This window comes from Aureobasidium melanogenum (genome assembly GCF_000721775.1).
Source record: "Aureobasidium melanogenum CBS 110374 unplaced genomic scaffold scaffold_5, whole genome shotgun sequence".
In the NCBI taxonomy this organism is placed as follows: domain Eukaryota; kingdom Fungi; phylum Ascomycota; class Dothideomycetes; order Dothideales; family Saccotheciaceae; genus Aureobasidium; species Aureobasidium melanogenum.
This window is the reverse complement of record NW_024470057.1, coordinates 1010296-1029219: the sequence shown is the minus strand read 5'-3', so window position 1 is coordinate 1029219 and position 18924 is coordinate 1010296. Positions and strand designations below refer to the sequence as shown.

The 18924-nt window shown below is 50.4% G+C and overlaps 9 protein-coding genes across 9 annotated transcripts; 5 read left to right on the top strand and 4 right to left on the bottom strand.

The window, feature by feature from the left end:
* Positions 1-508: 508 nt before the first annotated feature.
* Positions 509-1222, top strand: M437DRAFT_43642 (uncharacterized protein; the record flags this gene model as incomplete). The annotated part of the gene is made up of 2 exons (XM_041020777.1): positions 509-855; positions 907-1222. The coding sequence occupies 2 exons, from the start codon at positions 509-511 to the stop codon at positions 1220-1222; spliced, it is 663 nt and encodes a 220-aa protein (XP_040881948.1).
* A 56-nt stretch (positions 1223-1278) lies between these two features.
* On the bottom strand, positions 1279-2172 carry M437DRAFT_82909 (dienelactone hydrolase family protein-like protein; the record flags this gene model as incomplete). Its single annotated transcript, XM_041027836.1, has 2 exons — positions 1279-1964; positions 2016-2172. 2 exons carry the CDS (start codon positions 2170-2172, stop codon positions 1279-1281), a joined length of 843 nt encoding a protein of 280 aa, XP_040881947.1.
* An 867-nt stretch (positions 2173-3039) lies between these two features.
* Positions 3040-3876, top strand: M437DRAFT_9152 (uncharacterized protein; the record flags this gene model as incomplete). The annotated part of the gene is made up of 1 exon (XM_041029071.1): positions 3040-3876. A coding segment is annotated over one exon (837 nt), but the record flags the coding sequence as incomplete, so codon positions are not given.
* A 720-nt stretch (positions 3877-4596) lies between these two features.
* M437DRAFT_43397 (general substrate transporter) lies at positions 4597-6320 on the bottom strand (the record flags this gene model as incomplete). Its single annotated transcript, XM_041020737.1, has 5 exons — positions 4597-4740; positions 4796-5055; positions 5108-5743; positions 5800-5973; positions 6026-6320. 5 exons carry the CDS (start codon positions 6318-6320, stop codon positions 4597-4599), a joined length of 1509 nt encoding a protein of 502 aa, XP_040881945.1.
* Positions 6321-6976: 656 nt separating this feature from the next.
* M437DRAFT_82906 (calcium-dependent phosphotriesterase) lies at positions 6977-8191 on the top strand (the record flags this gene model as incomplete). Its single annotated transcript, XM_041027835.1, has 3 exons — positions 6977-7000; positions 7053-7783; positions 7834-8191. The coding sequence occupies 3 exons, from the start codon at positions 6977-6979 to the stop codon at positions 8189-8191; spliced, it is 1113 nt and encodes a 370-aa protein (XP_040881944.1).
* Positions 8192-8437: 246 nt separating this feature from the next.
* Positions 8438-9390, bottom strand: M437DRAFT_44318 (NAD(P)-binding protein; the record flags this gene model as incomplete). The annotated part of the gene is made up of 4 exons (XM_041020888.1): positions 8438-8473; positions 8527-8576; positions 8636-8821; positions 8874-9390. 4 exons carry the CDS (start codon positions 9388-9390, stop codon positions 8438-8440), a joined length of 789 nt encoding a protein of 262 aa, XP_040881943.1.
* A 1177-nt stretch (positions 9391-10567) lies between these two features.
* M437DRAFT_44021 (uncharacterized protein) lies at positions 10568-11328 on the top strand (the record flags this gene model as incomplete). Its single annotated transcript, XM_041020846.1, has 2 exons — positions 10568-10981; positions 11020-11328. The coding sequence occupies 2 exons, from the start codon at positions 10568-10570 to the stop codon at positions 11326-11328; spliced, it is 723 nt and encodes a 240-aa protein (XP_040881942.1).
* A 921-nt stretch (positions 11329-12249) lies between these two features.
* M437DRAFT_44237 (AMP deaminase) lies at positions 12250-14724 on the bottom strand (the record flags this gene model as incomplete). Its single annotated transcript, XM_041020877.1, has 1 exon — positions 12250-14724. The coding sequence occupies one exon, from the start codon at positions 14722-14724 to the stop codon at positions 12250-12252; it is 2475 nt and encodes an 824-aa protein (XP_040881941.1).
* Positions 14725-17640: 2916 nt separating this feature from the next.
* M437DRAFT_43621 (uncharacterized protein) lies at positions 17641-18888 on the top strand (the record flags this gene model as incomplete). The annotated part of the gene is made up of 5 exons (XM_041020774.1): positions 17641-17749; positions 17803-17996; positions 18045-18101; positions 18150-18169; positions 18243-18888. The coding sequence occupies 5 exons, from the start codon at positions 17641-17643 to the stop codon at positions 18886-18888; spliced, it is 1026 nt and encodes a 341-aa protein (XP_040881940.1).
* Between the last annotated feature and the right edge of the window lie 36 nt (positions 18889-18924).

Below are 18924 nucleotides of genomic sequence, written 5' to 3'. Positions count from 1 at the left end.
AGCGAGACGTGAGTGGCATAACCATAAAATGGCTGGGTGACGACCCTCTTGGCTTTGTCCCACCTGCCCAAACAGTGCTGCTTATTAACACTCGGCATCTTCGTACCGAGTGTGCTCCATCGTCAACGAATACATTGCGTGTGCTGAGGGAAACTCTTTTGGCCTCTTGAGTAATTGCCTTTCTCGTAGCGCTTCGACTTAGCCAGGGTAGTCTGTCTTTCACCACGCAACCAACGAGGGGTTCGTTTGATGACACTCAAAGGGTGCTGCGCCAATTGAGTTTGATGAAATAGTCCCTTGGCCGGAGCGGGATACGAAGCTCAGTCGATTTTGCCCAGCGACTCAAGATCGATTCTTCACATGCAGAGCGCGAATCATCTCCGATTGCTCGCAGTGACCCTGTCTTGGTACATGTGAACATTCAACTGTCGACTCTCCACGCTCGCAAATCACATTCTACAACTCACAACACGCGCATCTATCATTCACCATGGCCGACCAATCACCCATGGATGCCCGCGCCTTCATTACTGATGAATTCCTTCAGTCCGTCTTGCATGCTGCCGCCGAGGCTCGCCAACAATGCCTGCACATGCTCGACTTCATCGACCAGAACCGCGCCGCTCAGCCTGACCCCGATGCTGAGATGCAACTCAGTCGCCAGCAGAAAATTCTTCATGCCAACCTGGCCAAACTACGCGGTCTCAATCGCCGCGCCGTTCTCGACACCCGCAACTTCAAACAGCAAACCCAAGAAGCAAAGTCCGAAATTGATTCCCTGCACCTCCACTTGCAGAACCTGTACTACGAACAGCGCCACCTCATTGGGGACATTGCTGCTTGCCAGGGCTACAAGTGTGTTGTCGTCTTGCTCTCGATCCATCTACTTTTCTAACATCTTCACAGTCACAAGTACCAGACCCTACCCTTGATTCCCGTCGACGAAATTCTTGCTGCCAACCCCGAACTTGCCGGCGCAGATGAACACGACCTCATGGTTGCTCGGATCAACCACGAACATGCCGAGCGCCAAACTCTGGAAGAGCAACGCCAAGGACTACTTAAGAAAAAGCAGAGTCTGATCGCCGACAACAACAAGAAGAAAGACGAGCTGGCTGCACTGGACAAGGAGATTGAAAAGTTCCTTGGCTCTGCTACTTTGGTCCAGCAAAAGTTCGACCAACACGACCAACAAATTCAAAAGGCTGCGGCTTCAGCTTGAACCCATGACTACCATTTCATTCGTCTAGATTATTAAGATACGCCCCAAGTGTCTCATCATGCCAGGTGCTTGTTGAAGAAGTCGATTCCCTGCTTGCACGATTCATCCATGGCCTTCTTGTCCTTTTCCGAGTTCCAGTCTCCGCGCAGAGCAAAGCCGTGGACCTGGTCTTCATAGACGCGAACCTCGGTGTCGATACCCTCGCTCTTCTTCTTGGCCATAAGCTCCTTGATCTGGTCAACCTCCTTGCTTCCAAGCAAGCTGTCGGAATCGCCAAGCGCAAAGGACGCAGGAACGGCGAGGCCTTCAAAGTCGCCAGGGATGGAAACGAGCGAAGGGTGGCAGCTGTAGACGGCGTCGACACCCATACCCTCGGCGCCACTGAAGTCCTTGTCTCCGGCCAGGATGGCATATCTACCACCCCAGCAGAAGCCGATGACGCCGACCTTGTTGGTGCCAGGAATCATGCGAACCTGCTTGATGAAGTTCTCGATCAGAGGGCGAGCGACGCTCTCGCGGTGCTTGAGCAGCCATGGGCCTAGTGTTGCTCCGGTCTTTGCCGTAGCAGCCGCTTTCTCGGTAAGTGAGCGAGAGTCGCGCTCGGTCTTCTGGGGCTCGACTGTCTGGAGGAAGTCAATGTCCAGCGAGTCACCTTCGTGGACATCGGGGATGTAGGCAGTGAAACCGTTGGCGGCGTACTGGTCTGCGAGCAGGCGAGTGTTCTTGAACTCCCAACCAAAGACTTTTTTGCATTAGCATGTCAGAGCACGACTCCAGGGGATGGGCAACTTACTGTCGACAAGGAAAATGACAGTCTTGGTCTTTGAGCCGTCTTTGGGCTCGGCAACATATGTCTGAAGACCGGCGATGGTTTGAACATGGCCCTTGGGAGTTCCCTCTTGGACCTTGCCGGTCAAGCAGCACGAAGACATTCCAACTCCGGTAGACATTGTGGCTGTATGTATCGTCTTTTGATGGATGAATTGATGTGCAGGTGAAGGGATGTTGTGACCGAGGAAAGATGGAGAGCTCTCTACTATTGAGTATTCTTGACATCCGTGTATCCGCCGACCACGCCAGCTAAAAAGAGGAGCTTGGATGCTGAAGGGGATGCGGGGCTTTGGTGACATCATGGTCAGTGACAAATTCCCATTCGGGTTGAGCATGGAGATTTAGCACCAAGTAATGGAGCTTTGGGTGCTAGCGGTATAGCTATCTCGTCGGTCCACAAAGTAAACAATTGAACGCTCGATGTAGACCAAGGCCAGTCCAGTCGTAGAATGCTAACTTCACGGCGAAGGCGTCGAGGAATTGCATAATCGCACAGACCAAGCAGGACTGCCTTCTCGACGGCTTTGGGCGCTTTCGACCATCAACCATCAACATGTGAAGACTAAACATTCGCTCGCTGCATCTCGCACGCGCACAACATCCAACACCCTCCACGCAGTCTACACATCACCACCATGTCGCTCTCCTTCGGCCTCAATACTAAATCCAAGGCGCCCGCCTCACCGCCGAAACCAAAGAGACGTCCTGCCGCCATGGACGTGCTAGGCGACGATTCCGACGACGACGCCCCGGCTGCAGCTGCTCCCAATCCCAATGTCTTTGAAGAAGAACTCACCGAATTTAATGCCTCAAAGCCGTCACGACCTTCTGCTGCGGCTCCGCCCAAGAAGAAGCCTCTCAACAAGCTAAAACCTGGCTCAATTCCTACCAAACCACCGACGAGAAAACCTCAAGGTGTAAATCCTGACGAGTACAGCGATCTCTCGGCTCAGCGCGAGAGCGCTGCCTATGCTGCTCAAGCAACCGAACTGGACCCTACCATCTACGACTATGATTCCTTCCACTCTGCTGCGACTTCGGCTGCTTCTGCTCGCAAAGCAGCGGCCAAGCAGGAGACTGTGAATCAAGGTCCGAAATATATGAACGCTCTCCTCACTGCTGCCGCCCAACGAAAACAAGACCAACAAGTCGCCCGTGAAAAGTTCCTACAGAAAGAGCGTGAGAATGAAGGCGACGAGTTTGCAGACAAGGAGAGTTTCGTCACTGGAGCCTACAAAGCACAACAAGAGGAGAACCAGGGCCTACGTGAGGAAGAAGAGAAGAAAGCCGCCGAGGAAGAAGAAAGAAAAAGAAAAATGGGCGGAGGCATGCAAGGTTTCTACCGCAATGTCATGGCCGATAGCGAGCGCAGGCATCAAGAAGCCCTCGAAGCAGCCGCCGAAATGGAGAAGCGCAAACTCGCTGGCGACGACATTTCAGACGACCCAGACACAAAACAAGAAAAGGATCGTGTTGCAGAACTGGCTGCAAAGGGCGTCAACGTCACCCTTAACGATGAAGGTCAAGTCGCAGATAAACGCCAACTGCTCACTGCTGGTCTCAACGTGCTTGCCTCTCCTGCTGCACCAACAAAGCCTTCTGCCACAATCCAGAAACAAGATGACTCGGCCCAGTGGAATAGGAAACGCGATAGTGGTGCGAGAGAAAGGCAGACCAGGATGATGGAGCAGCAACTGGAGGAAAGCAGAAAACGTGCCTTGGAAGCCGACAAAGAGGAACAGGAAAGGTTGGAAAAGGCCAGCAAGAGCAAGAAGACAGAGTCGGATATCAGCTCAGCGAGAGAAAGGTTTTTGGCCAGAAAGAGGGAAAAGGAGGAGGCAGCCAAAAATAAAGCTGCATAGATCGCGAAATAGGCAAATCGAAGGCTGTCAAATGTGCATACCGTGCGTAAACTGTCGCTAACGCCATCTTTGACCTCAGCTATCTTCCTAGATCCTAGTCCGTTCGATTTTGAGTATCACCGTAAAGATCAGTATATATCTTGCTGATACTTGCCACTGTCGTCTTGGGGACGGTCAAGTTGGGCTTAAGGTGGTTGCAAATGGTATAACCCTGGCAGTCAATGGTAGAGGACTTGTATCAACCATGAAGGCTCCACCCAACTAGTAACAAGTATAATCAATTGTAGGAGCAGTGCTGTCCGTTTCACACTCTTGACTTGAGTCCGAACTGTCACAGATCACAGCCTCCCAGTGTACGAAAAAATGGAACGCACGTGGTCATGAACATGCTTAACATCATGAGGAAACAGGAAAATTCCCACTGACAAGTGACAACCTATGAACTCTCAATGGATATGCCTTTTCTTCAAAAACATCTGTGCCTTTTTGTGGCATGCATCGGGCTTGTTGCCGCAGGCGGAGTATCGCGGTAGTCACAGACTTGAGTACACGGGGAGGAGAGATCCAGAGCATGACAACACACAAAGAAGCCTGAAAACAATTGACATAACTCATACATATTTGTTTGCTCACAGAATAAATTTCGAGCCTTTGGGCTTGGAAAGTAGAGTCAGAAACCCTTCATACCTTCTCGATCTTGTCGGTCTGGTATTCGATATTCTTCTCGTTCATCGCAGCATCGAAACCCTCTTCGAAGCCTTCCTTTGTGAACAGTCTGTCAACGTCTTCTAAAGCAAGGCCACGTGTTTCGGGGTAGAACAGGTACTGCAATTAAACGTTAGAGAACATGTCAGGAAGATGTGTAGTTGTGAGATCTTACCATGATAGGTACCCATGTTGCATTGAGCACGGCAAAGATAATGTAGGTTCTCCATCCAATGTTTCTGATGGCAGGAGGAGTGATGTAGACGACCAAGAAGTTTAGGATCCAGTTGGTGGCCGTGGAAATGGAAGAACCTCTTTGGCGGAGACGGAGAGGAAGGATCTCGGATGGATAGACCCAAACGGTGGCTTGGAAGCCGATGGTGAAGGCACCCTGGAAGATGAAGAGCATCGCTGCTGCACCAATACCGGCACCGTCTAGTTGAACGTCAGTTGAAGTAGCCTCAGAGATATCCTGATTGGGACTTACGGGCAATGGATGTATGGTGCTGTGTCTGGTAAACAAGGCCTGTTTGAACGGCCATGACCGCTGCCATCAAGCTAACCATGGACAACAGCAGAGGACGACGACCAACTCTGTCAATCAAGAACCAAGGAATGAAGGAAGCCAAGAAGAACCATGTGTTCAAGAATCCGGACATGAGACCAGAGAGATGACCATCGAAGCCAAGACTGTCCTTGAAGAGGGTACCAGAGTAGTAGATTAGTGCGTTGATACCACCCAACTGTTGGAATGCCTGAATGCTGCAAGCAATGAGGAATCTGCGTCTGCTCTGGATACTGTCATTCTTGAGAAGGTCACCCCAGGAGCCAGCACCAATAGACTTCTCGATGGCCACAGTGCGAACAATGTCGGTGTGAATGTTCTGAATCTCCTCGTGGCTCATTCTGTTCTTGTTGAGGCGGGCCAGAACTTCAAGAGCTTCTTCATTACGATCTCTGGCGGCGAGCCAACGAGGAGTCTCAGGGATGATCCAGATGATGAAAATCATGGGAATTAGGAAGATGACTTGGAGAATCGTAGGCACACGCCAGACGTAGCTAGTGCCCGATCCGTTGTCGGCAGTTGAGAAAGCATAGTCAATCCAATAGACCATCATGATACCTGGTAGTTGTCAGTATCATCGATAGAGTTGATGAAAGTTCCTTGATGTGGCTCACCAAAGTTCAGTGTCGAGAGCTGTGCGCAGACATATCTGCCGCGAGTTGCCTTAGGAGAGAACTCGGCTTGGATGACTGGTACTGTTGAGTTGATGAAGCCCATACCAATACCGCTGACAATTCTTGCAACAATCATGTGGGCAACGTGGTACGCAGTAGCTTGCAAGAGTGCGCCTGTGTTTATTAGCTCGCTGAATTGTTCACTGATGAAAGCGAAGCTACCCACCGACAATCATGATAATGACACCAATGAGGACCGACTTGCGTCTACCCAGCTTCTCACCAACGAAACTGGTCGTGACAGCTCCGATGAAACAACCGATTTCGTAGATCGCTACAATTAACGCAATGATATTGGTACCGTAGTTTGTCTTGAGGTTGATGCCAAAGGTCTCGGTGAAGGCAGCACCGTTGATGAAGCCACCCATCAAACCATTGTCAAAACCGATAAGAAGAAAACCAAGACAGGTCAGGGTAGTTACTGTGTAGAGAAGAGCATTGCCCTCGAGTTGAATCGCCATGGTGAAAAAACGGTTGAGTTGTCGATCTTGAGCTCTGTACGAGTTGTGGAGGTGAGAGAGCAGAATATATAGATCAGATCAAAGCCCGATGGCACTCTAATTCGGGAGGCTCTTCTAAGATCCGGACGAGCGCATGCGGGGCCTTAACACAGACAACCGTGTGGTATGGGGTTCTCTGGGGAAGGAGGACCTGGGGTTGGTTGGAGGTGAGCAAGGTTTTGCATCGCAACTTCCTACCGTTAAGCTTGTAGAGCATACCGTCGATCACCGCCAGAAGCCGGAAGTCTAGAACTCTATACCTCACAGACGCGCGGTCGTCTCTTTCAGCATCCAGCCGTCATTCACCGACGCACTTTGTTATGCTTTCATGTATGAACCCATGATCTGACGAGGTTCTGCACATTGAGCCGCCAAACGCCGTCAAAGCCCGTCGCCTATGCGTGACCATTGTCGATATTATTATTGTCAGCAGACCTCAGACGATTCAAAGAAGCTTTCGTATAGTGACACCCTCGATCGAGTCGGCGATATAGCAGAAGCCGACTGTTTTCAGCATTGTCGCATATCCTGGAGCTGCCGAGGTCCTTGCGAAGCCGAGATACAGCAACAGATAAGACTGCCTACAATAGTTGCGCCAGTAGAGTAGTGTCCAAGCAATGGCGAATACTGAACTCTTGAGAGTAAGACTTCCTATGTGTCCAAAGTCCTGGTCGTTGTGCTGACAGTGAACAGGAGTTGTCTCCGAGCGAGAAAGCTTTACAAGGGCAACATGACATAGCATCCACAACTGGACATGGATTTCTCATCTACGACAAATCATTCAGAGAAATTACTGGCTCTTCTCCAGCTTTGAGATGCGTAGTCGAAGATGACTTGCCCTTTGCACATGAAGCTGGTGTATACCTGCCTGACCAGGATTCGCTGTTTGTCACCAGTAACAGGTGCAAGTGGAATCAGACCGATGATGCTTCCATCATGATCCACAAGCTCGAAAGAGAGAGTGACGGCAGGTGGACGAAGAAAAGGGTCGAGACCGATGTCACCATGGCAAACGGAGGTGTCAATTATCAGACCGGTATACTTTTCTGCTCTCAAGGAGACCACTCGTCCAAGGGCGGTCTCGTATTCATGGAAGCCGCGGCCCCTTACAAGGTCCAGACGCTCGTGAACAGCTATCATGGGCGAAGGTTCAACTCAGTCAACGATGTCGTGATCAAATCGGACGGGTCAGTGTGGTTCACCGACCCGATCTACGGCTCAGAGCAAGGATTCTGCCCGAAGCCGCAGTTGCCAAATCAGCTGTATCGCTTCGAACCAGAGACCGGAAACATCAGGGCAGTCGCCGATGGATTCGGGCGACCGAATGGACTGTGTTTCTCTCCTGATGAACAGACACTCTATGTAACGGATACAGAGTGGATTCATGGTGACGGTACAACAGACGATACTCGCGTGTCTTCGATGTAAGTTTGATCAAACACTTCCGAGTTTCACTATATTGACAGCCCGGTAGCTATGCCTTCGATGTGATTCGGCGTTCAGGGACGGATTTCTTGGCCAATCGTCGGCTTTTTGCGATGGCAGATACTGGCATTCCAGACGGCATCAAGTGCGATACAGTTGGGAACGTATATTCAGGATGTGGAGATGGCCTCAACGTCTGGAATGCTGGAGGCACTTTGATCGGCAAGGTTCTAGTACCTGGAGGTGTGGCAAACTTCTGCTTTGGCCGCAGTGGGGAATTGTTCTTGCTGAACGAGACCAAGTTTTGGGTCGCAAGCATAGCTTCTTCAGCCAAAGGTGCTTTGCTGGAGGGTATGGGGGTTGACTGTGACAAGCTTAGCAAGAGCAGCCGTTCTTCTGTCATATAACTTACATAGCTGGTCATCAGATCTAGTATTCTGTAGTGGAAATTCATGAGCGTTTCGTGAGTCCGAACAATGTTCCTAATTCTGATACTATTCAACATAGCATGACCGTCCATAAATTCATGGTATGGCAAGCTCAAGTGATTGTTACGACAGTGTTTAGTGAAACCGAAATGCTTTGATGAGAAAAATAGACTAGGACAGGATACACCAAACGCCGAGATGTGATACGCTATTACGTCGCACCTCCTATCGTAATCCGCCGCCAACCACAAGCGATTGACCCTGATAGTTGTAAGCTTTTGTAATACTGTACAATACACTAAAAGTTTACTTACCGTAGCAAATCCAGTCTTTGCATACATCAAGACAACGTTGGCTACCTCCTCTGTTTGGAAACATCAGCGACAAGAAACTGGGAGATGATGAGAAGAGTTCGGAGCTAACCTGGTGCACAGAGACGCTTCAGTGGGATGTTGTCGACGACTCCAGGAACGCTGTCGGCGGAAGGCAGGAGACCAGTACTTCCCACCATTGCAGGGCTCACGTCATTGACCGAGATGTTGTAAGGTGCCAGACGGGAAGAGAGGTTCTTCATCATTGATTGCAATCCACCCTTGGAAGCAGCATAATCTGGATCGGCATGTCAGACACAGCACGTTTGGCAAGGAAAGGCTGAACTTACGGCAACCGTTGATGCCAGCTCCGTAGGCTGCGATGCTCGAGATGAAGATCATTCTGCCCCATCTTTGATCTCTCATACCTTCGACAACACCCTTGACAAGCAGAAACGTAGCTCGAAGGTTGACATTCAGAGTGTGCTCGAACTCCTCGAGTGGGATCTCCCATACATTCTGGATTCTGACACCATATCCAGCATTGGAGACCAGAATGTCAATTGCTCGCCCGTGTTGTTTGACAACCTCTGGGCACAATGCTGTTGTCTCTTCAATGCTTGCGAGATCTGCTTTGTGGATAGTGATCTTGAGATCGGCATTTGCTGGCTGGCTCTTGAGTTCGTCGGCAAGTCTTTGGCATGATTTCAAGTTTGATGCGTAAGTGAGTGCGAGATGCACACCTTGAGCTGCAAGTTGTCGTGCACATGCGGCTCCAATACCTCCAGAAGCTCCGGTTATCAGGGCCAATCTTCCCTTGATCTCATTGTCGACCTCGACAGGCGGGTAGTCGTTAGTAGTATGCATGTTGGAATGCAAGCTGAATATTTTGGATGTTTGTTGATACCACTTCTTCTACAGTCGTCCTATGGGTCAGTCTTAAGAGCATTCACGTTTGCTACTGAGCACAGGAGGTCAAGCGTAGATCGCCGTCCATAGCCGAGTGATACCGTGGTGACCACCGTACACCTGCGAATAGAGAGTCGGCTCACGTCGACGACCCCGCTGTTCTCGCTATATTGAGACTTCCCGCCTAATGCCGACGGCGTCTGATCATCCCTCTCAGTCCGTCATATGCCGACATTGCTTGAATATGCCTCATGAACCGCATACCGTTTCATGTCTAACATGGGAAAAGCTTCGCATGACTTCTAGTTTGGTAAATGGCGGTCGGTCTAAAGAAGACGACAATGACATGAATGGAAGAAGTTTGAGTTGAGGGTCGGATGAACATCGGCTATCGGCGACTGCTCTCTCAACCTAGCCATCGACGAGACACTCCTTCCCTTTCTTGTGTGTACAGAAGATCAATGTGAAACACTCCTCCTGGTCGTGAATTCTACGTCAAACAGATATGACAAGAACGACGGCGGATACAGCTGATACTAGCATGGCGGCACCAATGCGACTTCGAGTTCTTCCCCTTTTGTGCTCATTCGTGGACGAATTGAGATGAATGTCGACCTCGAGAGCCAGACAAATCTTGACCTAGGCAATTCATGCAGGTTTCGATATCTCGGCAGTTAACATCGTCGCTGCGTCTGCCGCCAAAATTGATCCACCAATCTATAAAATTGATAGCTGCACATACGCGGCCATCCATAAACACCAGCGTTATAGATCAACGAGAGGGCTAATACGATGTCAAGTTCTGCCCTGTATTTGCGCATCGGAGTATTGTCACTCTTACTGGAGGAAATGCCCCGTGATCTGCGCCCAACAAGGGCTGTTCTCGCCTGCTTAGACGAAGTGTTTCAGATCATACGCTGCCCTATACAGACCTCCGCTATTCGCAATCACCAGATGTTTCGTCCAAAAGCCCTCGTCTAGCCCTTTACTCATGGCCAAAAACTAAAAGACTATAAAGATACTCACACCCATCTCATACTTCTGCAATTGATAATACAAACACTTTCATTGCTCCTTGACACATTCGAACTTACCACGCCGGTCGTGTTACTCTACGTTCTTTTCAGCATTCACTATGGTCAACCGCAACTTCCTTCTCAGCACCCTCGCTACTGCCGCAACTTGTGCCTTTGCTCAAGACTCTGGATCTGAGAACATCCGCTTTGGCAATGCATTCTCCCTCGGTGCCACCACAAACACCTACATCGTTGAGGCAGAAACAACTCTGTATCCTGGCAAGACTCAAAGCGGTGATACTCCTCGTCTGGCTCTCTGGCCTGGTATGGGTACTGATGAGGGCCAGCTCATCCAAGCCATCGTTCTAGCTTCTACCGATGCTCAGGGTACGGAGTGTGGTGGTAAATCTCATGTAGATGGAGAATGGTGCGCATTTGCCAGTGCGTTGCAGAACGACGTGCAACTCCAAGGCGCTACATTCCCTGTAAAGTCGAACCAGGGTGTCAAGATCCACTGCAAGCGAATCTATTCAGTTCTGTAGATCAAGCACTAACTCATGAAACAGACAAGTACGACGAGGCTTCAGGCAATACCACCCAAACCGTCAGCGTCGAAGGCAAGATCGTCTCAACCCTGTCGACCAGATCTGGCAAAGCCATTGGCTTCGGAACTGCCGAAGAAGCTCAAAATGAGTTCAAGGGTGTGGTGTATGAGCATTCGTACGTCAACACTACTGTCGTTCTTGCTGCTGCAGACGCTCATTTCGCTTCTACTCTGGGCAAGACTGGCGCAACTGGTAATCTCGTGACTAAAGACAACAAGACTTTCAAGGTCGACAAGATCACTATTGCAGAGTACAGCTTCCCTGCTAGTGTATAGACAATCGCCATGAGCGGAAATTGATTGCGAGCAGGTATGCAGGAGGATGTCGTGATATTATCAATATTATTGGATCGTTTGTCTACCATTCCCACTACCTTAGGCATCTGTTCATGTCTCATTCGACAACTACCCAAGACTTTTAGACGGACATCATTCATGCATCCACGTACCCAGCCACAAATGGAAGCCCAATGACAAGGGCAACTTCTGCTCAGAATGTGCAAAACTAAGGAAAACTCCATGATAATACATAGACCGACCAGACGCAAGTCCTGATATTCATGCTCGTAAACACAACATTAAGCAGTCTCGCCGACCTCGTCCTCGTCCTCCACGATTGCCGTATCGTCGTCACTGGGTCTTGGTTTGCCGAGTGCAATAGCAGGCAGACTCTGGGTCATGTGGTCAGGGACGTTGTCCTCACTACCCACATCGATTCCAGATCTGTTTGTCACCATACTGCCCTTGCGACTCTTACTCACAATACCAGGGAACAAGCGAGGCTCTGATGCATCGAGTGACGACATGGGCATGGGTGCCATGTCTGGAGGAATCGAGGTGGGTGCGGGACCACCAGCGGGCGAGCCGTGGCCGACCATGCTGGATGTACGGGTGTGCCTGTGGCCTGGAAGACTGACCATACTAGGCGACTGGGAGATGCGGGCAGCTTGGGCGTTGGGGATATAGTGGTGATGAGCAGCAGCTGGACCTGGCAGCTGGAAATTACTATTCTGTGCATTTCGAGAATGGAAGTATTCGGAATGGTTGAGGGGGTTTGTAGCCGAAGGGTTGGTCTGCATTGATTGAGCAGTGGGCGAGCCAGGTGCTGTGAGGTTGGCAGAGAAGGGATGGTTGGGCTTGAGATTTGACATAGACAACTTGCGCGATGGGTCGCTCGCTGCGGTATAGCGGTCAATCCTAAAGTGGAAAATCAGTAAACGTGGGCGAATCTCTGCCTTTGGGAAGATTAGCATACATGGCAAGTTCCTGCAACCAAGTCTCATGGCGGAATGCCTCGCGGATGTTTGGCACGTTGACCTTTGCCATGTCGTTTCCAGCAACTCCGGGAAGGTGGTAGTTGTGACCGAGCCAGCGCTGTTTGACAGAGTGCTCGAATCCACTCTGGAGGACCGAATGCTTGGCGAGCTCGCACATATCGACTGCACTGAGCTTGTAAATCTGAGCAGCCACTGCGTACTCTTCGATGAGGGGTTCCTTTGTGAAGGCAAACTGAAGGGGATCGTCGGTGGACAGGGAGACGTTCAAACCGCGGCGGAAGTATAGTAGGAAAGGGTTGCGCTCGTAAGCAAGGAACAGTGCGTTGTTGGACAAGGGCGACATTGCAACGCCAATCTGCTCCAGGTAGAAAATGTATTGCAACAAGGGTACCTTACGCAATAGAAGACCGTGGGAGATGCTGTGACAGCACAAAACAGCAGCCGCGAGATGGTCAGTGTCGCCAGCCTCACCACAATGAGGTCTCAGAAGGAAAGTATTGAAGCCACGCTGCTTGCGCCAGACGTTGAGCGACGACATATTCGCGAACAGATAGTAGATCCAGTACGAGTAGGGTGGGTTTTGTGCTGTGTTCCACTCTTTGGGAAGTGGGAATTTGCGGTAGATTCTACGCTCCGTCTTGCTCTCATCGTCGACTGAATCGAATCCAATGACTCGTTGCAGGAAGATGTGCAATTTGGGATGCGAGCTAGGGTCTTGTGTCACTTCGAAAAGAGGCTGGAAGACGTTTTGAATGACCTGCTCAAAGTTCTCCATCAGGTTGGAGTTCTTGTAGACGTCGTAGAGGCGGGGGATCTGGATCAGCCATCGCACGTTAGGCGAGTACAGCTTGTTATCCACAACCCAGGCCGCTAATTTGTCCCACTCCTCTAGATCACGACCATAGATGGAGATGCGCCATTCTACCATCTGGTACTTGCTAGCCTCAAGATCAGCAATGACCTCTTTCGTGATTTCGGCCAAGTATCTGCCATGAATATAGTTGTCCGTTTTCAGGAAAATGGTACGCAAACGTGACTCGCCGACAGGGTTATATTTGAGGTTGAATTTGTCGAAACGGTGGAAAGAGTCAGTGTGAGCGTGCATATCAAGCGTGTCGATAGAGAGGTCATATGCAGTCAAGTTGATACTTTCAAAGACCTCCCGCAAAGTCAGATGCTTGCCGTCACGGAACAGAACAACTTCGTTGGGACTTTTCTTCATCTTGCTTTTGATGAAACGGAGCAAATGCTTTTGGTTCATGCAAGCCGAGTGGTGTACGTGAGTGTCGACCTTACGAACATTGTAAAAGTCTCTGTGCGGCACAGCTTTGGTGTCTGCAATCTCCTGATACTCATTGAGCAGAATATACAAGTTGAACTTGCCCTCGAGGTATTGTAAACGACGGAAAGCAAAACTCTTACTAGGACCATCCGAGGAAACATTCAGGATGGCGTCGAGATCCATGTAGAACTCGCGAATGGTCGGAACATGGACAATGGGAGTGTCGAGCTCGGCGGCTTTGTTGTTCTCATAGACTTGGTAGACGCCGTTTGGATCCATACGGAAGGCCATCTCGCCAGGTCCAGGCACAGGCATCAGGTCGTCAAGTTCGAAGTCTTCACCAATGTTCTGGCCCATCTTACGAGGCCTCCTACGTGGAGTCTTGAGGTCTTGGCTTTCAGTCATGTTCTGCTCGTATTCCTGCCACGAAGGATCGGGATGAGGAGGATATATGGTCCAGCCGGGCTCATCTTTGGGATTGTCCGTGGCACCCTGTAGCGACAAACGCATGTATTTATGTCTCAGGTCCAAGACCTTTTGGATGTTGCTGTAGATGGCTGTCAGCTCAGCAGTGACCTTTGAGTCGTCTACAGCAAAGCCTCCAGAACCACTTCCCAGACCCACGCCAGCTCCTGCACCATGTAGACCTTGTTGCTCCAGGAAAGGCTTCTGCTCATGAGGCAGGTTGGGGTGATGTGTGTGGGCGCGAGCTTCCCGATCGGCCTGAATCAAGGGTGAAGGGGCGTCGTTTTGTTGGGAGAAAGAGTGGCGGGCGCTGTCGAAGTGGCCGAGGCCAGGAGTCTGAACTTCAGTGCTGGTCGGGAGCTTTGCGGCATTGGCGATGCCAACAGGCAGAGCAGATTTGTATGCAGCATCCTTTGCTTGCAAGCTGACGGTGCTCTTACTAGCTCTCAGCGGGTTAAGCGGAGAAGAAAAGGCAGTAGCATCGCCGGCAACGTGAGAACTGAGGGTACGAGGCTTGCCCATGGTTGGACTGTCGAGCTTCTCGGCGCGTTGTCGTTGGTAGAACTGCTTTGCCTCGGAATGGCTCATAGCCTTCTCGAGCGATGAGCTGTAGTGGGTTGTGCGACGTTGCTTGTCCCTAGGCAGCATGCCTTCAGGCTCTTCCTCGCGCTCCAGGAGCATGCTGGCTGTCATGTCGGCTCCCTTGTCTGAAAGAGTTCTAGACGCCACCATTGAGAGGCTAGGGTCGTCGTGGTGATCATCGGCTGCCATGTCGCTGTCGAATTCGCTTCTAGAGTCGACGCCGTATTCGCTGTCATCGTCGGACGCATCTTCAGGGCCAAAGGTGGGCGCGTAGGTGGGTGGCATGTTCAATGTGAGTAGCCGCTTGTGTGACCAATGTATCCAAGTCGGCGTTGAGGAATGGCTATAGCTTCCAATGCCAGGAGGAATGCTCAGGGTATATATAGTAGGAAAAGGAAGCGCTCCGTTGGTGATAAAGGAAAATAACTAGGTAGGACACTCAGGACAGCGCACGACACGAAACAAAGAAATTGAGGGCGCAACTGCCTTTACAGCAGAGTCTGCGTTGCCATTGATGATTCTCTACTCCACTTGAATCTCCATATTTTTCTTCATGTGACACCGCATCACACGTCCAAGCTTCAATTTGCTTGCTGGGGAAGCCCGGAGCTCAGAGTAATCATTTTCACACGGACATGTATCCACGATTGCTATGTTGCATGAGCACAGGATTCTGACATTCAAGTCAATCATTCTATTCAATAATACTCCGGCACCAAGGCTGTCATCACTGAGGCTGACGTATAACATTGCGTCTCTGATTCCCTGCTTATTCCCTGAAGCATCCTCAACTTGACAACAAAGCTGCAGATCATGGTCCGTATCTGACTCGATCCACGGGAAGATCTAACACGTTATCCATCGGTGCCATTCTGCATCTCAACGCTTCATGCACACTGCAGCAGTTTCTTAACCCTGGTGATGACTGCTCACTTGAAAATCATCCAATTGCTGTTTGTGACGTCGACTCGTGCTTGGGTTGGATGGCACGGTCAAGATGTCATGTAGCAGTATATATTTCATCTTTGCAAGCAATTTCTCAACAGTCCGGTGTGGTCTAACGGCTAGGATTTCTCGCTTTCACCGAGGAGGTCGGGGTTCGATTCCCCGCACCGGAAATTCTTCTTTTGCATCCCATGCATCACCTTTGGGTCTAAATGTCTGACGAGCCATGATGGCGTCCCGGTGCAATTTTTCTTCTCTTCTTTTTCTCTCCAATCTTTTCTCTAAGATTCACACCGAAATAAAGTTTCTTGCGGCGAAATGTAGAGGTTGCATCTCCACAGTTTTTGCAATTATCACCTAATATTCTCTGTAGAAGTTTACTAATTGCCATATTGAATCCACATGATCTACTTTACAGACGGGAGGCAGCTTCCGTCCTCCCGTATGCGCGCCGAGACTCTTCATTCCAGAAGCAACCGTCGAAGGATCGTGTCGAGGCACCACATTTACGGCCATCAGCGTATCAGTGATAACAACAAGGTAGGGCATGCCTGTTTCAGATGGGAGTATTCCACTAACATAATCACGCAACCACAAGGACAGATCTTGATATCAGTTATTCAGTAGCGATATAGTGTACTCTCGCTTGCACGATATGTTCCATGTCTGTGCCAGATAAATACGATTGGGTCCAAGCTTGACAGGTTCGTCTCTTTCATCTTCGCAATCATGAGTATTGTCACAGCGTCAGAACACGTCTTGACCTTTGCCAGGAATGTGGTATGGCAGCAGACACGACGGTAGGATCAGCAAAGTTGGGCCTTTTCCGAGATGGCTGCAGGATTTCACTCCTAGCGGGTCCTAATTTTGCAGAGTCGTGAGATGCAAGTTTCAATCTTCGTGAGTCGTCAGCAAGGGCAATTGCCGACTCGGGTCTGCCTTTTCCTTCGCGAATTTGATCCGTGTGTTTCCATGCTGCAACTTGACGAAACCAGAAGTAGTCTACCCCTGACTTTCAGCCTTGCCACATGGCTTTGCTCGGATTCAAGAAAGATAGTGACCACCTCTGCGGCTGGCGATGTTGTTTTCTGAGTGGCATGCAGATACCCAGACGCTTGGTCAGCCAGCGTTAGATACGCCAGATGGGTTGCTCGGTCGTGTCTCAGTCGTTACTTGCATGCGATGGTGGGGCCCACCTGTCAAGACACGAGCGCAACCAGAGCTCGGTGCAGTAGTTTCACCGCCCAGCGGGCAGATCGATTGTCAGAAATGGACATGACCAGCGTAGAAGCACGAGCGGCAATAATCCCAAGGCAATTCTACATTGCACCGAGGCCCTGGCAAAATGGGCTCGAGACAGATCCTTTTAGCTCCCCTGCATCTCTTGGTTCCTGGCTCATGCTTCGGAATCTCCACCACTCGTATTGCACCGAGGTGGGAATCACGGCCATGACGGATCCAAGTACCCTATTGACGTTCGTAAGATCCTAATCCTGACGACGAATATAGGTCGCGAGTGGCGTGCTTAGCAACAGCAGATTCATGGAATAGGCAGGATATCAGGTGAGGTGCTTGGACCCTGGCCGGCGGCAGACCCTCAAAATTGCCTGTCCGTGCGGAACAAGGCAATGACAGGCCCAAAGAGCTTTCTTTTAACCCTCCTTCAACCTGCATCATCGGTGCCATGTGCCAATCAGGGCTACGCTAAACAAGACGACGCTGGGTCTTTGATGCCTGCGGGGCCCGCCGTCCCGGGAATGCTGGCACCGTGCTGTCATGCGACAGTTCGTCTTGGTCAGTGAGAGCTGCCAATTTCGCGCTCCGGATATGTCCTCGGTCGAGTTGATAGCGCAATGATCAATTCTTTTCATGCTTGCCTGCCTCCCCTTGCTTCTTTTAAACCTGTTAGCTCCGTGACCTTGGTTCTATGCTGCTTCGTTGTATCTCAACTTCTTAGCTTCACGCGCCGTTCAGATCTGATCGTCGACACCCATCTTTCTTTACAGGTACACTAACAACTCTAATCACACCACGATCATGTATACAGACCCGCCAAGATCTATGGAGCGAGTAAGCCGTCGCGACATTTTCACATCGCTACCGGCTCGGGTCCAATGGTTGCATTCGTTCTTGGAATTTGGAACTGGTTAGTCGTGTCAGCAATATCTGCTTGTTCAGTCTAACACTTCCATGCTGTAGATGACGTCCAAGCTTTGATATCTGGACAGAAGTATATCAAAGCAGTCATTCCTGCTATTGTCAACATAGTGTACAAGAAGCTTCTCAAGTACGACATCACAGCCCGTGTCTTTACCACAAGGGATAGCAGAGATGAAGGCCCAGTTGAAAGCTGGCCCACAGAAGATAGTGCTCAGATTGAGCACAGGAAGATGGTATGTGTAGACTGTCAATACAAAGCATTCATCCCTGACTCCCTACAGTTCTTGAGGTGGTACCTCACGAAGCTCAACTCAGACTGCACACGAATGGACTACTGGGTAAGCATCTATCATTGCCATCTGTTGAACGTTGCTCATCATTTCTAGGAATATCTGGACAAAGTCGGGTAAGTTGCCATCAAGCCAGACAATACTGGCATATCCCGAACATGACCAGCATGGCTTACACTTCTACAACAGCCTGATGCATGTAGGCAGAGGTCGCCAAAACCCTCTACATGTCGACTATGTCTTCCTCGGCGCATGTCTGGGCTTCATCCAGGACTCACTCTTCGAAGCCATCCTCTCCCACCCACGCCTCGAGATGCACCGCAAGATTGCCATTGTCAAAGCACTGGGCAAAGTTATCTGGATTCAGAACGACCTCATTGAAAGATGGCACAATACCGATGGCGCCGAGTTCCTCCAAGAGGAAGCCGACGCACTTTTAGGAGAGATTCAAGAGGAGGACCGCGAGGGATACCTTCATGGCAAGAAGGTTCTCGGCGATGACGGCTCATCCATTTACACAACCCGTACTGGGAGCAGTAAGAGCTCTGACAGTGGAAAGACATCACTGGGCCGCCCCATCGAAGAAGCAACACACCTCGGCGACGGCATGAGCAGATGTCCATTCAGCGGCATGGCCCGCACAGTTTCAAATCCTGCAGATCTCGAGCGTCAGCGTGCAACCTCGACACGATCTCCCCGTGTGAATGGCACAGCGCCTGATGTTCTTCAACAGTATCACTCCCCGGGGACTCCTCGTATTCGCATAATTGATGGCAAAACAGTGCTGAAAGAAAACCTCGAGCCCCTTCCCAAAGTGTTCGAACCTAACAAGTAAGTCTATCTTTCTATTCTAATTTCTTGTCTGTCTATC